The 14603-nt window shown below is 41.8% G+C and overlaps 1 protein-coding gene across 1 annotated transcript; it reads right to left on the reverse strand.

Annotated features, from left to right (window-relative positions):
• Positions 1 to 809: 809 nt before the first annotated feature.
• LOC310854742 (E3 ubiquitin-protein ligase MARCHF3-like) lies at positions 810 to 5510 on the reverse strand (the record flags this gene model as incomplete). The annotated part of the gene is made up of 4 exons (XM_083759415.1): positions 810 to 983; positions 1802 to 2008; positions 4147 to 4345; positions 5119 to 5510. The coding sequence occupies 4 exons, from the start codon at positions 5508 to 5510 to the stop codon at positions 810 to 812; spliced, it is 972 nt and encodes a 323-aa protein (XP_083615541.1).
• Between the last annotated feature and the right edge of the window lie 9093 nt (positions 5511 to 14603).

Here is a 14603-nt window from a genome sequence, read left to right on the forward strand (position 1 = left end):
CCCCCCATTTTCCCTCACTGTATATTGTATCTTTTCCCTTTTTTGCTTCCCATATGATGAATTCCTGTTCTGTTCTTTAGCTACATAGAAATGTCTATTTGTATGTCTCTAAATGTTTGTATGTCTTTAAATGTTTTGATGAATTGAACAATGTGGACCCTGTTGTAAACAAGTGTAATGCTTAATTGGGTCGTCCACTCACAGTTGACAGTCTTTGTATTGAGTTTGTGCTTAAAATGTACTGTAAATTCTACAAACTGTTAATAAATATTTCAATCAATCAATCAATAAAGCATTACACTAGCTATTACTGCTATTACTATTACCACAGGAAATGACACAAGTCTGGCTTATTGTACTGAATGTTTTCATTAATTTATCAAAAACAAAGGTTGTAGGAAATTTCTAAAAGGCTGTTGGAGTGTTGGTATTCCATTTCCTTCACCTTAATATTGTCTTGGCGGTTAAAAAAAAAGTTAAACAATTGAGCTTCATAGCTTGTTCAAAATGGCTAAAGCCTTCTCAATAATGTATAATCCCTCATCTGTGTATAGCTTCATCATCCTTCTCAAGTTCCTTTGTGTTTGGGTTGTAGATATAGGGTCCATTTAGAACTACAACTATGGAGGTTGGGTCCATTTAGAACTACAACCATGAAGGCTGGGTAGAACTACAACCATGGAGGTTTGGTCCATTTAGAATTACAACCATGGTGTCCTGTGGTTGAGGTTGCCAGGTTGGGTCCATTTAGAACTACAACCATGGTGTCCGTGTTGTGTCTAAGGTTGCCAGGTTAGGTCCATTTAGAACTACACAATGGTGTCTTTGTTGGCGGTCTTTCTGAAGAAGTGCATCGACAGGGCCTGCTGGTGGTGATGTGTGGAATCTGTGGATGTGGAGTTTGCCGGAAGGACCTGGAGTCTCACACTCTGGTCCGTGTTTCTCCAGGTGTGGAACAGGTGGATGTGGAAACGCACCGACACCTGCAGGACGGAGGAGGAAGGAAAAGTACTCACATTTTATAAGTAAAAGTATCAATACTGTGATTTAAAAAATACTCTGCAAGTAAAAATCTGGGATTTAAAATTGAGTCAAAGTTTAATGTACTTAAAGTAACAAAAGTAAAAAGTACTCATTACGCTAGAAGTGAGTTTTGATGTATACATCTTTTGGAAAATAGCAAGCTCATAATGTGTCGCATCCCGACACATTATGAGCTTGTAGAACGGCTATTTTCAAATAGGAATTCCTTACATAAAATCTTAAAGCTAAATAGACAGTGACTGTACAATATGAGTGATGCTCAATCTGCTTACCACTATAGTGTTCATTTTGTCGACAAAGTATGATGAAGAATGTTCATCGACTACCTTTTTTCACAGATGAAAACTAAATAAAACGAAGCTATAGTATAGGATGACTAAAACTATTAAGTCAATTCATATATTGATAATTTCGTTAACAAATTAAAACTAGACAAAAATGTTAGGGAGGGACTACTAGTATACAGAAGAGATCCAGTAACTAAAATACGAGGCATTTTATGTTTTGTTGCACTCTGAAAATAGCAGATCTACAAGCTCACAGCGACGCGTTGTGAGCTTTGTGCCATTTGCAACAAAGTTTAAAATCAGCCAAAAAAGATTTTATCTACAAAATTAAATCGTATGACATTTATTTTGTCGACTAAAAACCAGACAAAATAAAATGTTTAGATGACTTAAAACTATAATCCAAATGTATACCAAAAGAACGTGACATAACTAAATCTGCGGTCAGAAGAACCCGTCAGTCTTCTTACCACGGTCCAGAAGATGTAGATGGTGAGCAGCGTGAGGGTGAGGAACAGCAGTCCTACAGCCTCCACGGTGTTGGTGTGGAGCAGCTCCGTGGCTCCCTGAACACACAGCCACCCCGACAGGCTGGCCAGAGGGCTGATGAGGAGGAAGCACAGCATGTCGCCACACAGGGTCCTCCTCTGCGCCTGCATGGACGCACCGCACAGCCACTGTACGGGGCGGGGCAGGATGATGGAGGAGGAGGAGAAAGGAGCACATGAACCCCCGGAAGATTACCGCCATGGGGTTCCCAAACTTTTTCATGTCAAGGACCCCCAAGTTGACACTAATTATAGCCCGCGGGCACCCATTTGAAGAGACATATAACATGCAGGGACCCCCATAAGAGAAGATCTTTATAGCAGTGATTCTCAAACCATTTAATTTCAAGGACTCCCAGTTTGACATGCATTAGTCTACGAACCCCGTTTAATGGCATTTCTATCTTTGGGACCCCCAATTTATATTGTAAAGTCAATGTTAATTTATGGACCCTTATGGGTCTGTAACTCTGAGATTGTAAAAATGGAACCAAATGGACCCACACTCTCAGAGTTACAGAGCCATAAGGTTCCATTTGGTTCCAAACTATAATTTAGCTGGGGACCCTGGAATTCCCTCAAGGACCCCTAGGGGTCCCCGGACCCCACTTTGGGAACCACTGGATTGCGCACAATATGGAAATTGCCACCACCAGTGGTGGGAAAAAGTACTCAAAAGTACCAATACTGCAATATGGAAATACTCTGTTACAAAACGTCCAGAATTCAAAACGCAGGATTCAAAACGCATTCAAAACGCAAAAAGTACAAAAGTATTGGCTTAAAGTAAAAGTAATCATTATGCAGATTGAATGTTTTCAAATGTATAAAAATGTTATTGGAAAAATCGCCGATCTACAAGCTCACAATGCGATACGCATATCGCGATAAATCTGTGTATCTGAGCATGTGTGAGCAGCATGTGTATGCTCTGCTCTGTAAACAACAGATTACAGGTGCTGCATGGCTTGAGGCTTCACATGCCAAGTCGAAGAGGAGGAGGAAGCCAATTATACCCAGGCCTGTCCTGGCCTGAGCAGAGGCACAGCATGGGAGGGAAGGAAAGGAGGCAGCATCTAATCTGGCTCTCAGGCTAAGTGGCTTTAGGCTTTAATAAATGCAGTCCAGAGAGAGTAGCATGTGCCCTAAAGAGCCCTATATACAGTATGCTGTATATGCTGGGCATATAGAGGCGGAACAACATCGAGTCGACTTCCTATTGGTTCACCAGCCTATGAGCGTGATGTCACCACATTTTAAACTAGAACTGCACTCTGTCGAGTGCCTACTTGCTTGTTGCAGGGCCTACTAGTGGGTAACGTGTCATTACTCAGAAGGTTCATTGTTCCGAAATTACTATCCCTATCTCTAACCCTAACCTAAACCTAACCGCAAGCACGGGAGCAAACCTAAACCTAACCGCAAGCACGGGAGCAGTGCATGTTCGGACTAACGGGACTTCGGATCTATGGGCAGTTCCCCTACTAGTGCGCAAGCAGAGCGCGCAAGTAGCCTACTGTCGACAGCTACAAACTGTCAAATCTCAGCTTCTCTGTGAAAGAACGTTTGAAATATTGAATTATTAGGTTTATCTACTTGCTACGTACCTAGTTTTTGGAGGTAAAAGTATGTATGGTAAAAGTATGTATGGTAAAAGCAACGGCTTTCAATGGTGACGTATGTCGATCAGTGTCGGGTGGATCTATCCTCAAGTAGCAGTTTTTTGTACTGACCTGTGAAATGTACCCATTCTGCATCAGTGTTGATTTTGACACCAAATTTAGATTTTAGTCTCTTGAATAGTTTTCATTTAGTTTTAGTCACATTTAGTCACCTGGAATGTTTTAGTGTTAGTCTAGTTTTAGTCTAGTATATTAGTAAACTAAAATGTATTTTGACGGGCCAGCCGGGCCTTGATGCCGCCGTAATGACTGATTTTACACTTGCTGAAAAGAGCGTTGTGCTGTGACGCGTTGTGAGCTTGCTATCTGCTATTTTCAGCATGCAACCATGTGTAACTTGTCCACTAGTTTTTATTTGTTGACAAAATTGTCAATATATATTTTGTCTTAGTTTTAGTCATCGTAGCTTAGTTTTCATTTAGTTTCCATTTAGTTTTCGGCAGTGAAAAAAGGTAGTCGACGAACATAATGTTTTTTTTTGTCATAGTATTAGTCGACGAAATCAACACTGTTCTGAATACTGTGAAAAAAAAATCAAACAATCAATCAATCAATCAATCAATCAATGGTGGGCGTCGGTCTCACCTGGGTGAAGGGCTTGGCCAGGCGTTCCAGGGCATAGTGGTGGTGGCAGAGCTCACAGTGGCTGCTGTTGGAGGCGCTGAGCCAGCGCTCCAGACAGCCGCGGTGGACCAGGGCCAGAGAGCCAGAGCACTCACAGGGAGACAGCAGCTCCCCGGAACCTCCTCCAGACTCATGGCAGATCCTACAGAACGGCTCCTCACTACTAGTCAAATGGGAGAACATAGGAGAGAAACGTTAAGATGGAGTGCCGTGATTTTCTTTTCGTGTTTATGAAGTGACAGTACATCATTAGACACCTTGGTGTGGTTGTTATGTCATGTATATATGAGGTGACAGTATACTTCATTAGACCTCTTGGTGTGGTTGTTATGTCATGTGTTTATGAAGTGACAGTACTTCATTAGACCCTTTGGTGTGGTTGTTATGTCATGTGTTTATGAGGTGACAGTATACTTCATTAGACACCTTGGTGTGGTTGTTATGTCATGTGTTTATGAGATGACAGTACTTCATTAGACCCTTTGGTGTGGTTGTTATGTCATGTGTTATTGAGGTGACAGTACTTCATTAGACCTTGGTGTGGTTGTTATGTGCAATGATTTGTATTTAGGGTTTCTTCCATTACCAGTGGTGAAAAAATCAGTCCGGAATTCAAAATGTACTTGAGTAAATGTACAAAAGTATTGGTATAATTTTTTTTACTTAAAGTACCGAAAATAGAAAGTACTCTTTATACATGTCTCAATGAAAGTTTTCAAACGTTTTAAAATATTTTGAAAATAGCAGATCTACAAGATCACAATGTGTCGCATTGTGAGCTTGTAGATCTTTTGTAATAATTTACAAAGTTTACAAAGTTAGTTTAAAGCTGCTGTCAAATAATTTGCACAATATTTGGATCCGTAATTGTACTTGTGTATAGTATCCTACTTGAGTAAATGTACTTAGTTACTTTACACCCCTGTCCATTACCTATCGATCGTCCTGTGTTCTACAGAGTGGTCATCACCATCGCCACAACCAACCATCACTTCCTGGTTGTGGATGATTGGCTCCTCCCCCTGCACGTCACCCTCAGGCACAGACTTCAGCTCCGCTACAGGGCTGCCCTGCACACACAGGCCCAGGGGCTGCAGCTCCGCTACAGGGCTGCCCTGCACACACAGGCCCAGGGGCTGCAGCTCCGCTACAGGGCTGCCCTGCACACACAGGCCTAGGGGCTGCAGCTCCGCTACAGGGCTGCCCACACACAGGCCCAAGGGCTGCAGCTCCGCTACAGGGCTGCCCTGCACACACAGGCCCAGGGGCCGCAGCTCCGCTACAGGGCTGCCCACACACAGGCCCAGGGGCTGCTCCGCTGTCATGGCTGCTACATTCAGGCCTCTCTCAGGACAGAAGCATCATTCCACCCTGGAAGCAGACGTGGTATGTATTAAAAAGAACACCCGTGTGAAGTGAGGGGCGCTCTTATCATCGTACATCATCATGCATCATCTCATACTGGCCAATCAGAATGCCTGTTGCCACAAATTTACGTCATATTTGGCGTACATTTGACCTAATTTCTCGTTTCATTGTCGATTGCAAATATGGGGACAAGATAAAAATAAGGTTGCGAATACAAGCAGCCAAAATTAGTTTTCTTTGACATGTGGCTGGCATCTCCCTTAGAGATAGGGTGAGAAGTTCAGTCACACGAGAGAGACTCAGAGGGCTGTATTTTGCGTGTCTTAAGTACCAGGTCTTATTCCCTAACTTGAGTAAACTAAAGACCTGGAGGCGTGATCAATGCTCTTTGGCCACTCAGAATAGCCAAATGGCATTGACCACGCCTCCAGGTCTTTAGTTTACTCAAGTTAGGGAATAAGACGTGGTACTTAAGACACGCAAAATACAGCCCTCAGAGTACAGTCACTGCTTCTTCACAAGGAGCCCGCTTAGGTGGTTCGGGCATCTGGTTAGGATGCCTCTCGGGCACCTCCCTAAGGAGGTCCTCGAGGCACGTCCCACTGGGAGGAGACCCCGGGGCAGACCAAGGCGCAGTTGGAGGAAACACATCAACTCACTGACCTTGGAACGTCACGGGATCCCCCAGGAGGAAGTCACTAATGTTGCTCTGGAGAGGGAAGGGTCGACTACTGCTCTGGAGTTTTGATTGATTGAAATATGTATTAAGAGTTTTCAGAATTACAGTACAATTCAAGCACAACTCAATACAAAGACTGTTAGCTGTGAGTGGACGACCTAATAAAGCATTACACTTGTTTACAATTGTTCAATTCATCAAAACATTTAGAGACGTACGGTACAAATATACACTTCTATATAGCCAAAGAACAGAACAGGAATTCATCATAAATGAGGTAAAAAGGGAAAAGAAACATATATTATACAGTGAGTGTAAAAAAGGGGTGGGTGGGTGGGGACTGCAGGGTGATTCGGATTTTACGGGGGACATGCAGTTTCGAATTGCAGCCGTCCGTAGGTGCCCTTTGAGAGTGGTTTTGAAGAAGTCAAGGGATTCGCATGTCTTAATGACTGTTGGTAGGGCGTTCCACATTTTGGTGGCATAGGAGCGAAAATAATGTAGTCCCTTGTTTGTGCCGAACCTGGATTGCACATGGTTTGTGGTGTTGTGGGTGTGGACTTCGTTAACATTAAGGAAGTATTTGGACAGGTAGATGGGTATCTTGGTGGTGTATCGAATCTTGTGGACCAGACCCATTGCAAGATAGTACGCTTTAACAGCGGGAGACCAACGGCAAGCGTTGCTTGAATTTCATTGGCTATCGCCCAATCGCCCACTGTCGCCGGGCGACGTCGCCTGCTATCGCCCCTATCGCCAGTAGTTGCCGGGTCCCATTGACAAATAATGCACTTCCGGAAAATTTGTCTGGCTGTCGCCCGCTGTTAAAACGTACTGTGAGCCAGTACTTTTTTCTCAATAAAAGCTCTCGTAGCCTGTAGCTTTTATTGAGAAAAATCGGTTTGAGGTAAAAGGAAGTTGCCGCCTGTTGTTCCTGCCTGTCGACTACAAAACAATACTACAACATGACGTAACGATATCATCCGCTCCCGACAGGATCATATACCCTAAATGAAATGGTGCCCAGGCTAAGGCCAGAAAGGTCTAGCGTTAGCTCAGGCTAATTACAACCTGTCAAAGTGGGCAGGGGTGAGGTGAGGTGGGTTCGGGGGGTGAGGCCAAGGGGAGGGTCGACTACAGGCTCAATGGAGACAATTAAGTAATCTATCCTATTAAAAGACATCTAATGTACATTTAACGATTACTGCAACAGGTTAAAAGAGCAGTTTGTGATACTGTACATAGGGTATTCTGACAGATTCAAACTACAACAGCTATGCAGATTATGCAAGTGAATCCAACACCTGAGCGGCTGGTGAGTCACAACACCAGAGGGAGTTCAACAAATCATGTGCAACCCAGATTTGGCACAAACAAGGGTCTAAATTAATGTCGCCCTATATACCAACTGTCATTAAAGGTATATTCAGTGATTTCACTCAAAAAACCTTAGGTTTCGTTTTTGGCTGTGGGACCCAGCCTTTCGTCCAATCAGGATAGAGAGTCAAAAACGAAACCTAAGGTTTTTTGACCCCCAGGGGTTAACTGAGGACAGGGAGGAACTCCTTATATGGCCAGCACACTCTATAGTAGGGAGGATTATCACAACAAAACAAAAAAATAAGTGATATTTGAATTAAGTGAAATCACTGAATATACCTTTAAGACATGTGAATCCCTTGACTCCTTCAAAACCGCTCTCAAAAGGCACCTACGGACGGCTGCAATTTGAAACTGGCCCCCGTAAAATCTGAATCCCCCACCCACCCCTTTTTCCCCTCACTGTAGATGTTTTTCCCACCCTTTTTCCCTCCTTTATGATGATTTCCTGTTTTTGGCTATATAGAAGTGTATATTTGTATGTCTCTAAATGTTATGATGAATTGAAAACGGTGGACCCTCTTGTAAACAAGTTAACAGTTTTTGTATTGAGTTGTGCTTGAAATGTACTGTAATTCTGCAAACTGTTAATAAATACTTATGCTCCAGGGAAACATACACATTGTCTTAAGTGAATACTGCATAGCTTATACCTATACACACATGCAATACACAGACATGCACATGATGCAGTTGAATTAAACCTTAACAAATCAACTAACATTAAACTTGGTTTGCATATAGTTTAGTATACATTATGTTACTAAACTACACGCAAACCAAATACTTCCCTGCATTGTAGACTAGCCTACAGACTTTACAAGCAGATAATAAACTACAAGACAATATCCAAAGAGAAAAACATTCTTCTTACCATTAACAGCAGAAGCATTGCTTTTATCAAATAAAAAACAATAAGTGACCACCTCCCTTATTCTAAAAAAAATGCTAGCAAGTCAAGACCGCTCCTCGTGTGTTTATCACAGAATGGTGTGCGTGTGTGTGTGTGTGTGTGTGTGTGTGTGTGTGTGTGTGTGTGTGTGTGTTGTCCACACAGAGAGGTGTTTGCTGTCCTTAGCCAGCCTACAGATTACCTCAGTTGAAGGACGTAACAGAGAGGGATTAAAGCCCAGGGGACACCGAGGAGGGCCCAGACTAGACCAATGGAAACGTCACATCCCAGTCAGTCGCATTACCACCCTATAGTCTACCTCTACCGTATCGCCCCCTAATCCTGTTAGTTAGGGGCTACCAGGCAGGCAGCCAATCAAACTCTCTCGCTGCCTGGCCCCCCCTGTCTGAATGGTCAATTATTAGTATTAGCCTATTGGGTTTGGTTCTCAATCTCAACCTCTGTGTGTGTGTGTGTGTGTGTGTGTGTGTGTGTGTGTGTGCGTGCGTGCGTGTGTCTGTGCGTGCGTGCGTGTGTCTGTGCGTGCGTTCGTTCGTTCGTGCATGGTTTCACAACCTGTATGTGTGGTATCCATCCATACTGTGGAACTCATATATTCCAAGTGTTTATCAGATATATCAATTATTATCAAATATAAGAATTGGGGTCATATACCAGAGCCTTAATGCAATGACAGCAAAGGGCATTAGGGCTATGGACCAGAGCCTTAATGCAACGACAGCAAAGGGCATTAGGGCTATGGACCAGAGCTAACTGATTTCCTACGACACTAGGCATATTATGAGTCGTAACTACTAGTGGTTCTCAATGCAGTCCTTTCCTCTTTTCCTCTCTCCATGTCCCTAATCCTGTCGACGGGATATTCTGCTGCAGCTCTTGAGTCTTGACGAAGCTCAAAAGGAGTGGACATCATTGGACATCATTGGGAATTCCTTCATGAACACACCGAACTCGTAATATAATGCACAACTCCCTCGGACGCAGAACAGTATCCCCCAGAAATACCCCAGACATGGGACAGTAACCCTCAGACATACTGTACAGCAGCCAAGCCCCCAGTAAGGCTATGCAACGTTGAAGCTGCCACTACCTACTGGCGAAATGTGGAATTGCAGCAGCCCAGACATGGTACAGTATCCCCCAGACATGGCTGGACTAACGGATCCCACATAAAAACACGTTCACATACACCCCGTCACGCTGCACTGGAAGAGGGACTTCCTCTTTGTTATCCCTCTCTGTGCACAGGCAGTCACAGACAGACAGACAGACAGACAGACAGACAGACAGACAGACAGACAGACAGACAGACAGACAGACAGACAGACAGACAGACAGACGCTGCATGGGCAATGGCTCTTTGCCGGTCTAGAGGTTGGCTATATGTTGTGTCTGGCTCTCAGTCAAAAGGTTCTATCTGCCATTGGGCCTCCCAAGTACATGTGCATTGTGTTAGCATGGACCCTTACGGCCCCTCTAATCCTCCTCAGCACAGGAGGGACCAGGGGGGTGGAGACGGACTATAGTGGCCCCTGGGCTCCGCTCTATTAATCCCTCCTGTCATCGAGGTCCCACAACAGCCATTAAAAGATGTTAATCCAGCGTGCACCTCTCTCTGTCCTTAAAGTCTCTCTCTCTCGCTCTCTGGATCGATAGCAGACAGAAGCACCGGAGGAGGCTGTCTGGACATTAGGTCGACACACACACATGTTCCACGCAGGGGTCATGCAGGCGTCACGGACATACAAAATGAGCAGACAATAATATGACCAGAATCACATAAATAGCTATTCCCTGAATCACCATAACAGGTCTGTAACTCTGAGAGTGTACAAATGGAACCAAATGTACCCTATATAGTACAGCGGCTAACAGCCATATTGTGAGAGAACCTTTCACTTGGTGATACAAGCGTGAAATTTGGCATGAACATGCCTCTGGGTCACCTCTTTAACTTTTTTAACCGAGCCAGCGAAAAATCCAATATGGCGGTAATTTTTCAAGATGGCCGCCAAATAGAAAAGGCCTTTTGTGGCGGTTCTGGACAACCATGGGTGCGGCCGACTCGAGACCGGGCACTGCACTCCCTGTGGGTGTGTGGAACGTGTGTGTCGAATTTGAAGTCGGTGGGGCGAACGGTTCTCGGGTTACGTGGATTACAGATGTACACACGCACACAAAATTCGTGCAATATAGCAGATCATTGGAACGGTTGTTCGCTTGGTGATATAAGCGTGAAATTTGGCATGAACATGCCTCTGGGTCACCTCTTTAACTTTTTTAACAGAGCCATCCAAGAAACCAATATGGCGGTGCTATTTCAAGATGGCCGCCACATCTAAATGTTAGCCTATGTCTACATTTCTTACAAATTTTAGGAAAAAATTCACCATTATAGATATATATATAGATAGATTTATTTATTTATTTCAATTTTTTTAATATATTTATTTTATTCTTTATATTTATATTTTATTTTTTTGTTATTATTTTTAGTTTTCATACTGAAAATGGTAGCATGCTAATGCTAACTTAATGCTAACGTGGTAATATGCTAGCATGCTAACATAGCATGCTAACATGCTAATTCTAACATGCTAATGCTAACATGCTAGTGCTAACATGTCAACATGATAATGTCAACATGCTAATGCTAACATGCAACATGCTAACATGCTAGTACTGACATGCTGCTAATGCTAACATGCTAATGCTAACATGGTAATGATAACATGCTAACCTGCTAGCATGCTAGTGCTAACATGCTGTTAATGCTAACATGCTAATGCTAACATGCTAGCACTAACATGCTAACATGCTGATGTTGATGCATGTTAGCATTAGCAGCATGTCAGTACTATAGGCTTACCATAGTAAGACCAATGTGTATTACAATGCACGTTCAATGGTTTGTAGTGGAAAAACACTGTGAGAGGTGGACTTTCAGCCCGAACCCCGGAATGTGTATTATTCATAACTCTGCATGCGCTGCGCGCTGAGTCTGACAGCACTGGTCCCGACCACAGAGCAGAGCAGAGAAAGGCTCTGCTGTCTGCAGATAGACTGTTGTGCTCTCCGTGAGGAAAGCTTGACATGCCAAAGAACTATCTCATCATCATTGTTTACAAACATATCCCTAAATGTTTGTAACCAAATCTCAAATGCTTACAAACATATCTCAAATGTTTATAAACAAATCTCAAAATGTTTATAAACAAATCCCAAAATGTTTATAAACAAATCTTGAATGTTTGTAAACAAATCTCAAATGTTTATAAACAAATCTATAATGTTTATAAACAAATATCCAATGTTTATAAACAAATCACAAAATGTTTATAAACAAATACCAAAATGTTTATAAACAAATACCAAATGTTTATAAACAAATCTCAAATGTTTGTAAACAAATCCCGGAATGTTTATAAACAAATACCAAAAATGTTTATAAACAAATCTATAATGTTTATAAACAAATCTCTAATGTTTATAAACAAATCCCAAAATGTTTATAAACAAATCTCAAATGTTTATAAACAAATCTCAAATGTTTGTAAACAAATACCAAGATGTTTATAAACAAATCCTGAAATGTTTGTAAACACATCCTGAAATGTTTGTAAACAAATCTCAAATGTTTATAAACAAATGTTTGTAAACAAATCCCAAAATGTTTATAAACAAATACCAAAATGTTTATAAACAAATCTCAAATGTTTATAAACAAATCTCAAATGCTTATAAACAAATCCCGAAATGTTTATAAACAAATACCAAAATGTTTGTAAACAAATACCAAAATGTTTGTAAACAAATCGCAAATGTTTATAAACAAATCTCAAATGTTTGTAAATAAATCCTGAAATGTTTATAAACAAATATCAAAATGTTTATAAACAAATCCCGAAATGTTTATAAACAAATCACAAAATGTTTATAAACAAATACAAAAAATGTTTCTAAACAAATCTCGAATGTTTATAAACAAATCTCAAATGTTTGTAAACAAATCTCAAATGTTTGTAAACAAATCCTGAAATGTTTACAAACAAATACCACAATGTTTATAAACAAATCTCGAATGTTTATAAACAAATCACATGTTTATAAACAAACCCTGCAATGTTTTGTAAACACATCCTTGAACGTTGGTGGTATAACATGCGCAGAACATGCACACGTGCACGCGCACATGCATGCGCACATGCACGCGCACATGCACGCTGTGTCCTCTTTTTGGTAATTCAGAATATGGTATGCCTACAGTACTAGCATGTTAGCATGTTGGCATTAGCATGTTGGCATTATCATGTTAGCATTAGCATGCTACCATGCTAACATGGTAATGTTAGCATTAAGTTAGCATTAAGCATGCTACCATTTTCAGTATGAAAACTAAAAAAAATAATAAAAAATAATAATATAAAGAATAAAAATAAAAATAAACTATCTATCTATCCATCTATAATGGTGAATCTTTTCCTAAAATTTGTAAGAAATGTAGACATAGGCTAACATTTAGATGTGGCGGCCATCTTGAAATAGCACCGCCATATTGGATTCTTGGATGGCTCGGTTAAAAAAGTTAAAGAGTTGACCCAAAGGAAGGTTCATGACAAATCACAAATATCACCAAGCGAACAACCGTTCCAATGATCTGCTATATTGCACGAATTTTGTGTGCGTGTGTACATCTGTAATCCAAGTAACTCGAGAACCGTTCGCCCCACCGACTTCAAATTCGACACACACGTTCCACACACCCACAGGGAGTGCAGTGCCCGGTCTCGAGTCGGCCGCACCCATGGTTGTCCAGAACCGCCACAAAAGGCCTTTTTAATTTGGCGGCCATCTTGAAAAATTACCGGCATATTGGATTTCTCGTTGGCTCGGTTAAAAAAGTTAAAGAGGTGACCCAGATGACCCAGGTGACCCAGACCAATTCATGCCAAATTTCACGCTTGTATCACCAAGTGAAAGATCGTTCCTATTATCTGCTGTAGGTACTAATATGGGTCCATTTGGTTCCATTTGTACACTCCTAATGTGCCATAGAAAACATAAGCCCTGACTGTCATATTGAACTTTAAAGCATGATTCACTTAGTAAGAGACCTACACCTTCACTCAAGATTAACAGTTTATTGAAACAGAATGAGATGAATGCGGAGTGGAGTGAGGAACCCAAGGTTGGGCGTACTCTCTGGAGCTGACGGTCGGAATGAGCAGCTGGTCGTCTCTGCTCCGTCACTGCCCCCTGGATTCCTAGAGAATCGAGGTGGAAGGAGGAGGTTGGGGTGGAGGAGGATGGCGATTTTGAAGAATAGTGAAAATAGCCGATCTACAAGTGCAGTACTCACAACCCATGTTTGGTCTGTCGTGGAGCAGAACAAGCAATTTGGTTGAGAGATCGCAGGTGTATTTATGCCGGGTGATAATGAAAGGCAGGTGAGTTTTAATGAGGAGGGAGGAGTTATTGATAATGAGGTGGTTAAGTGGTTATTGATTAAGTGGTTAAGTGGTTATTGAGTTATTGATAATGAGGTGGTTAAGGTTAATGAGGTGGTTAAGGTCATGCGGAAGGAGGTCTCTTCTCCCGAAGAGTATAAATACAACTTCCCTACATGCTTGTTGTATTGCTTTCTTTTGTCCATTAGATTGCATAAACGTTAAGCATGTATCTACAACTCACTCATACATAGACATTAGTTAAAAAACTGAATGAATGAAACACAACACAATCCAGGACCTATTTCCATTGACGTCCTCAAAAATATCCCTTTTGGAACTGTCAAACCCCCATATTGATAAGGCCAACCATCATCTTAGCTTCTTGCAGAAATACCAATCTATATTAGAAAATATATGAACAATATTGTCACACATAAGACTGAGTGATAAGAAACAATCTTATAAGCGATAGAGGGAGTGTTTACTTGTGAGAAGAATTCATGTGAGAAACTAAGCCAAACCAAGAAGCTGTGAGCCAATTAGTGTAAATGGCAATCTGGGGGCACGGTGGAACAGTCGGTAGCGCTGTCGCCTCACAGCTAGAATGTCCTGGGTTCGATTCCCGCTG

Source organism: Protomyctophum parallelum (assembly GCF_964188405.1).
Source record: "Protomyctophum parallelum genome assembly, chromosome: 2".
NCBI lineage: Eukaryota > Metazoa > Chordata > Actinopteri > Myctophiformes > Myctophidae > Protomyctophum > Protomyctophum parallelum.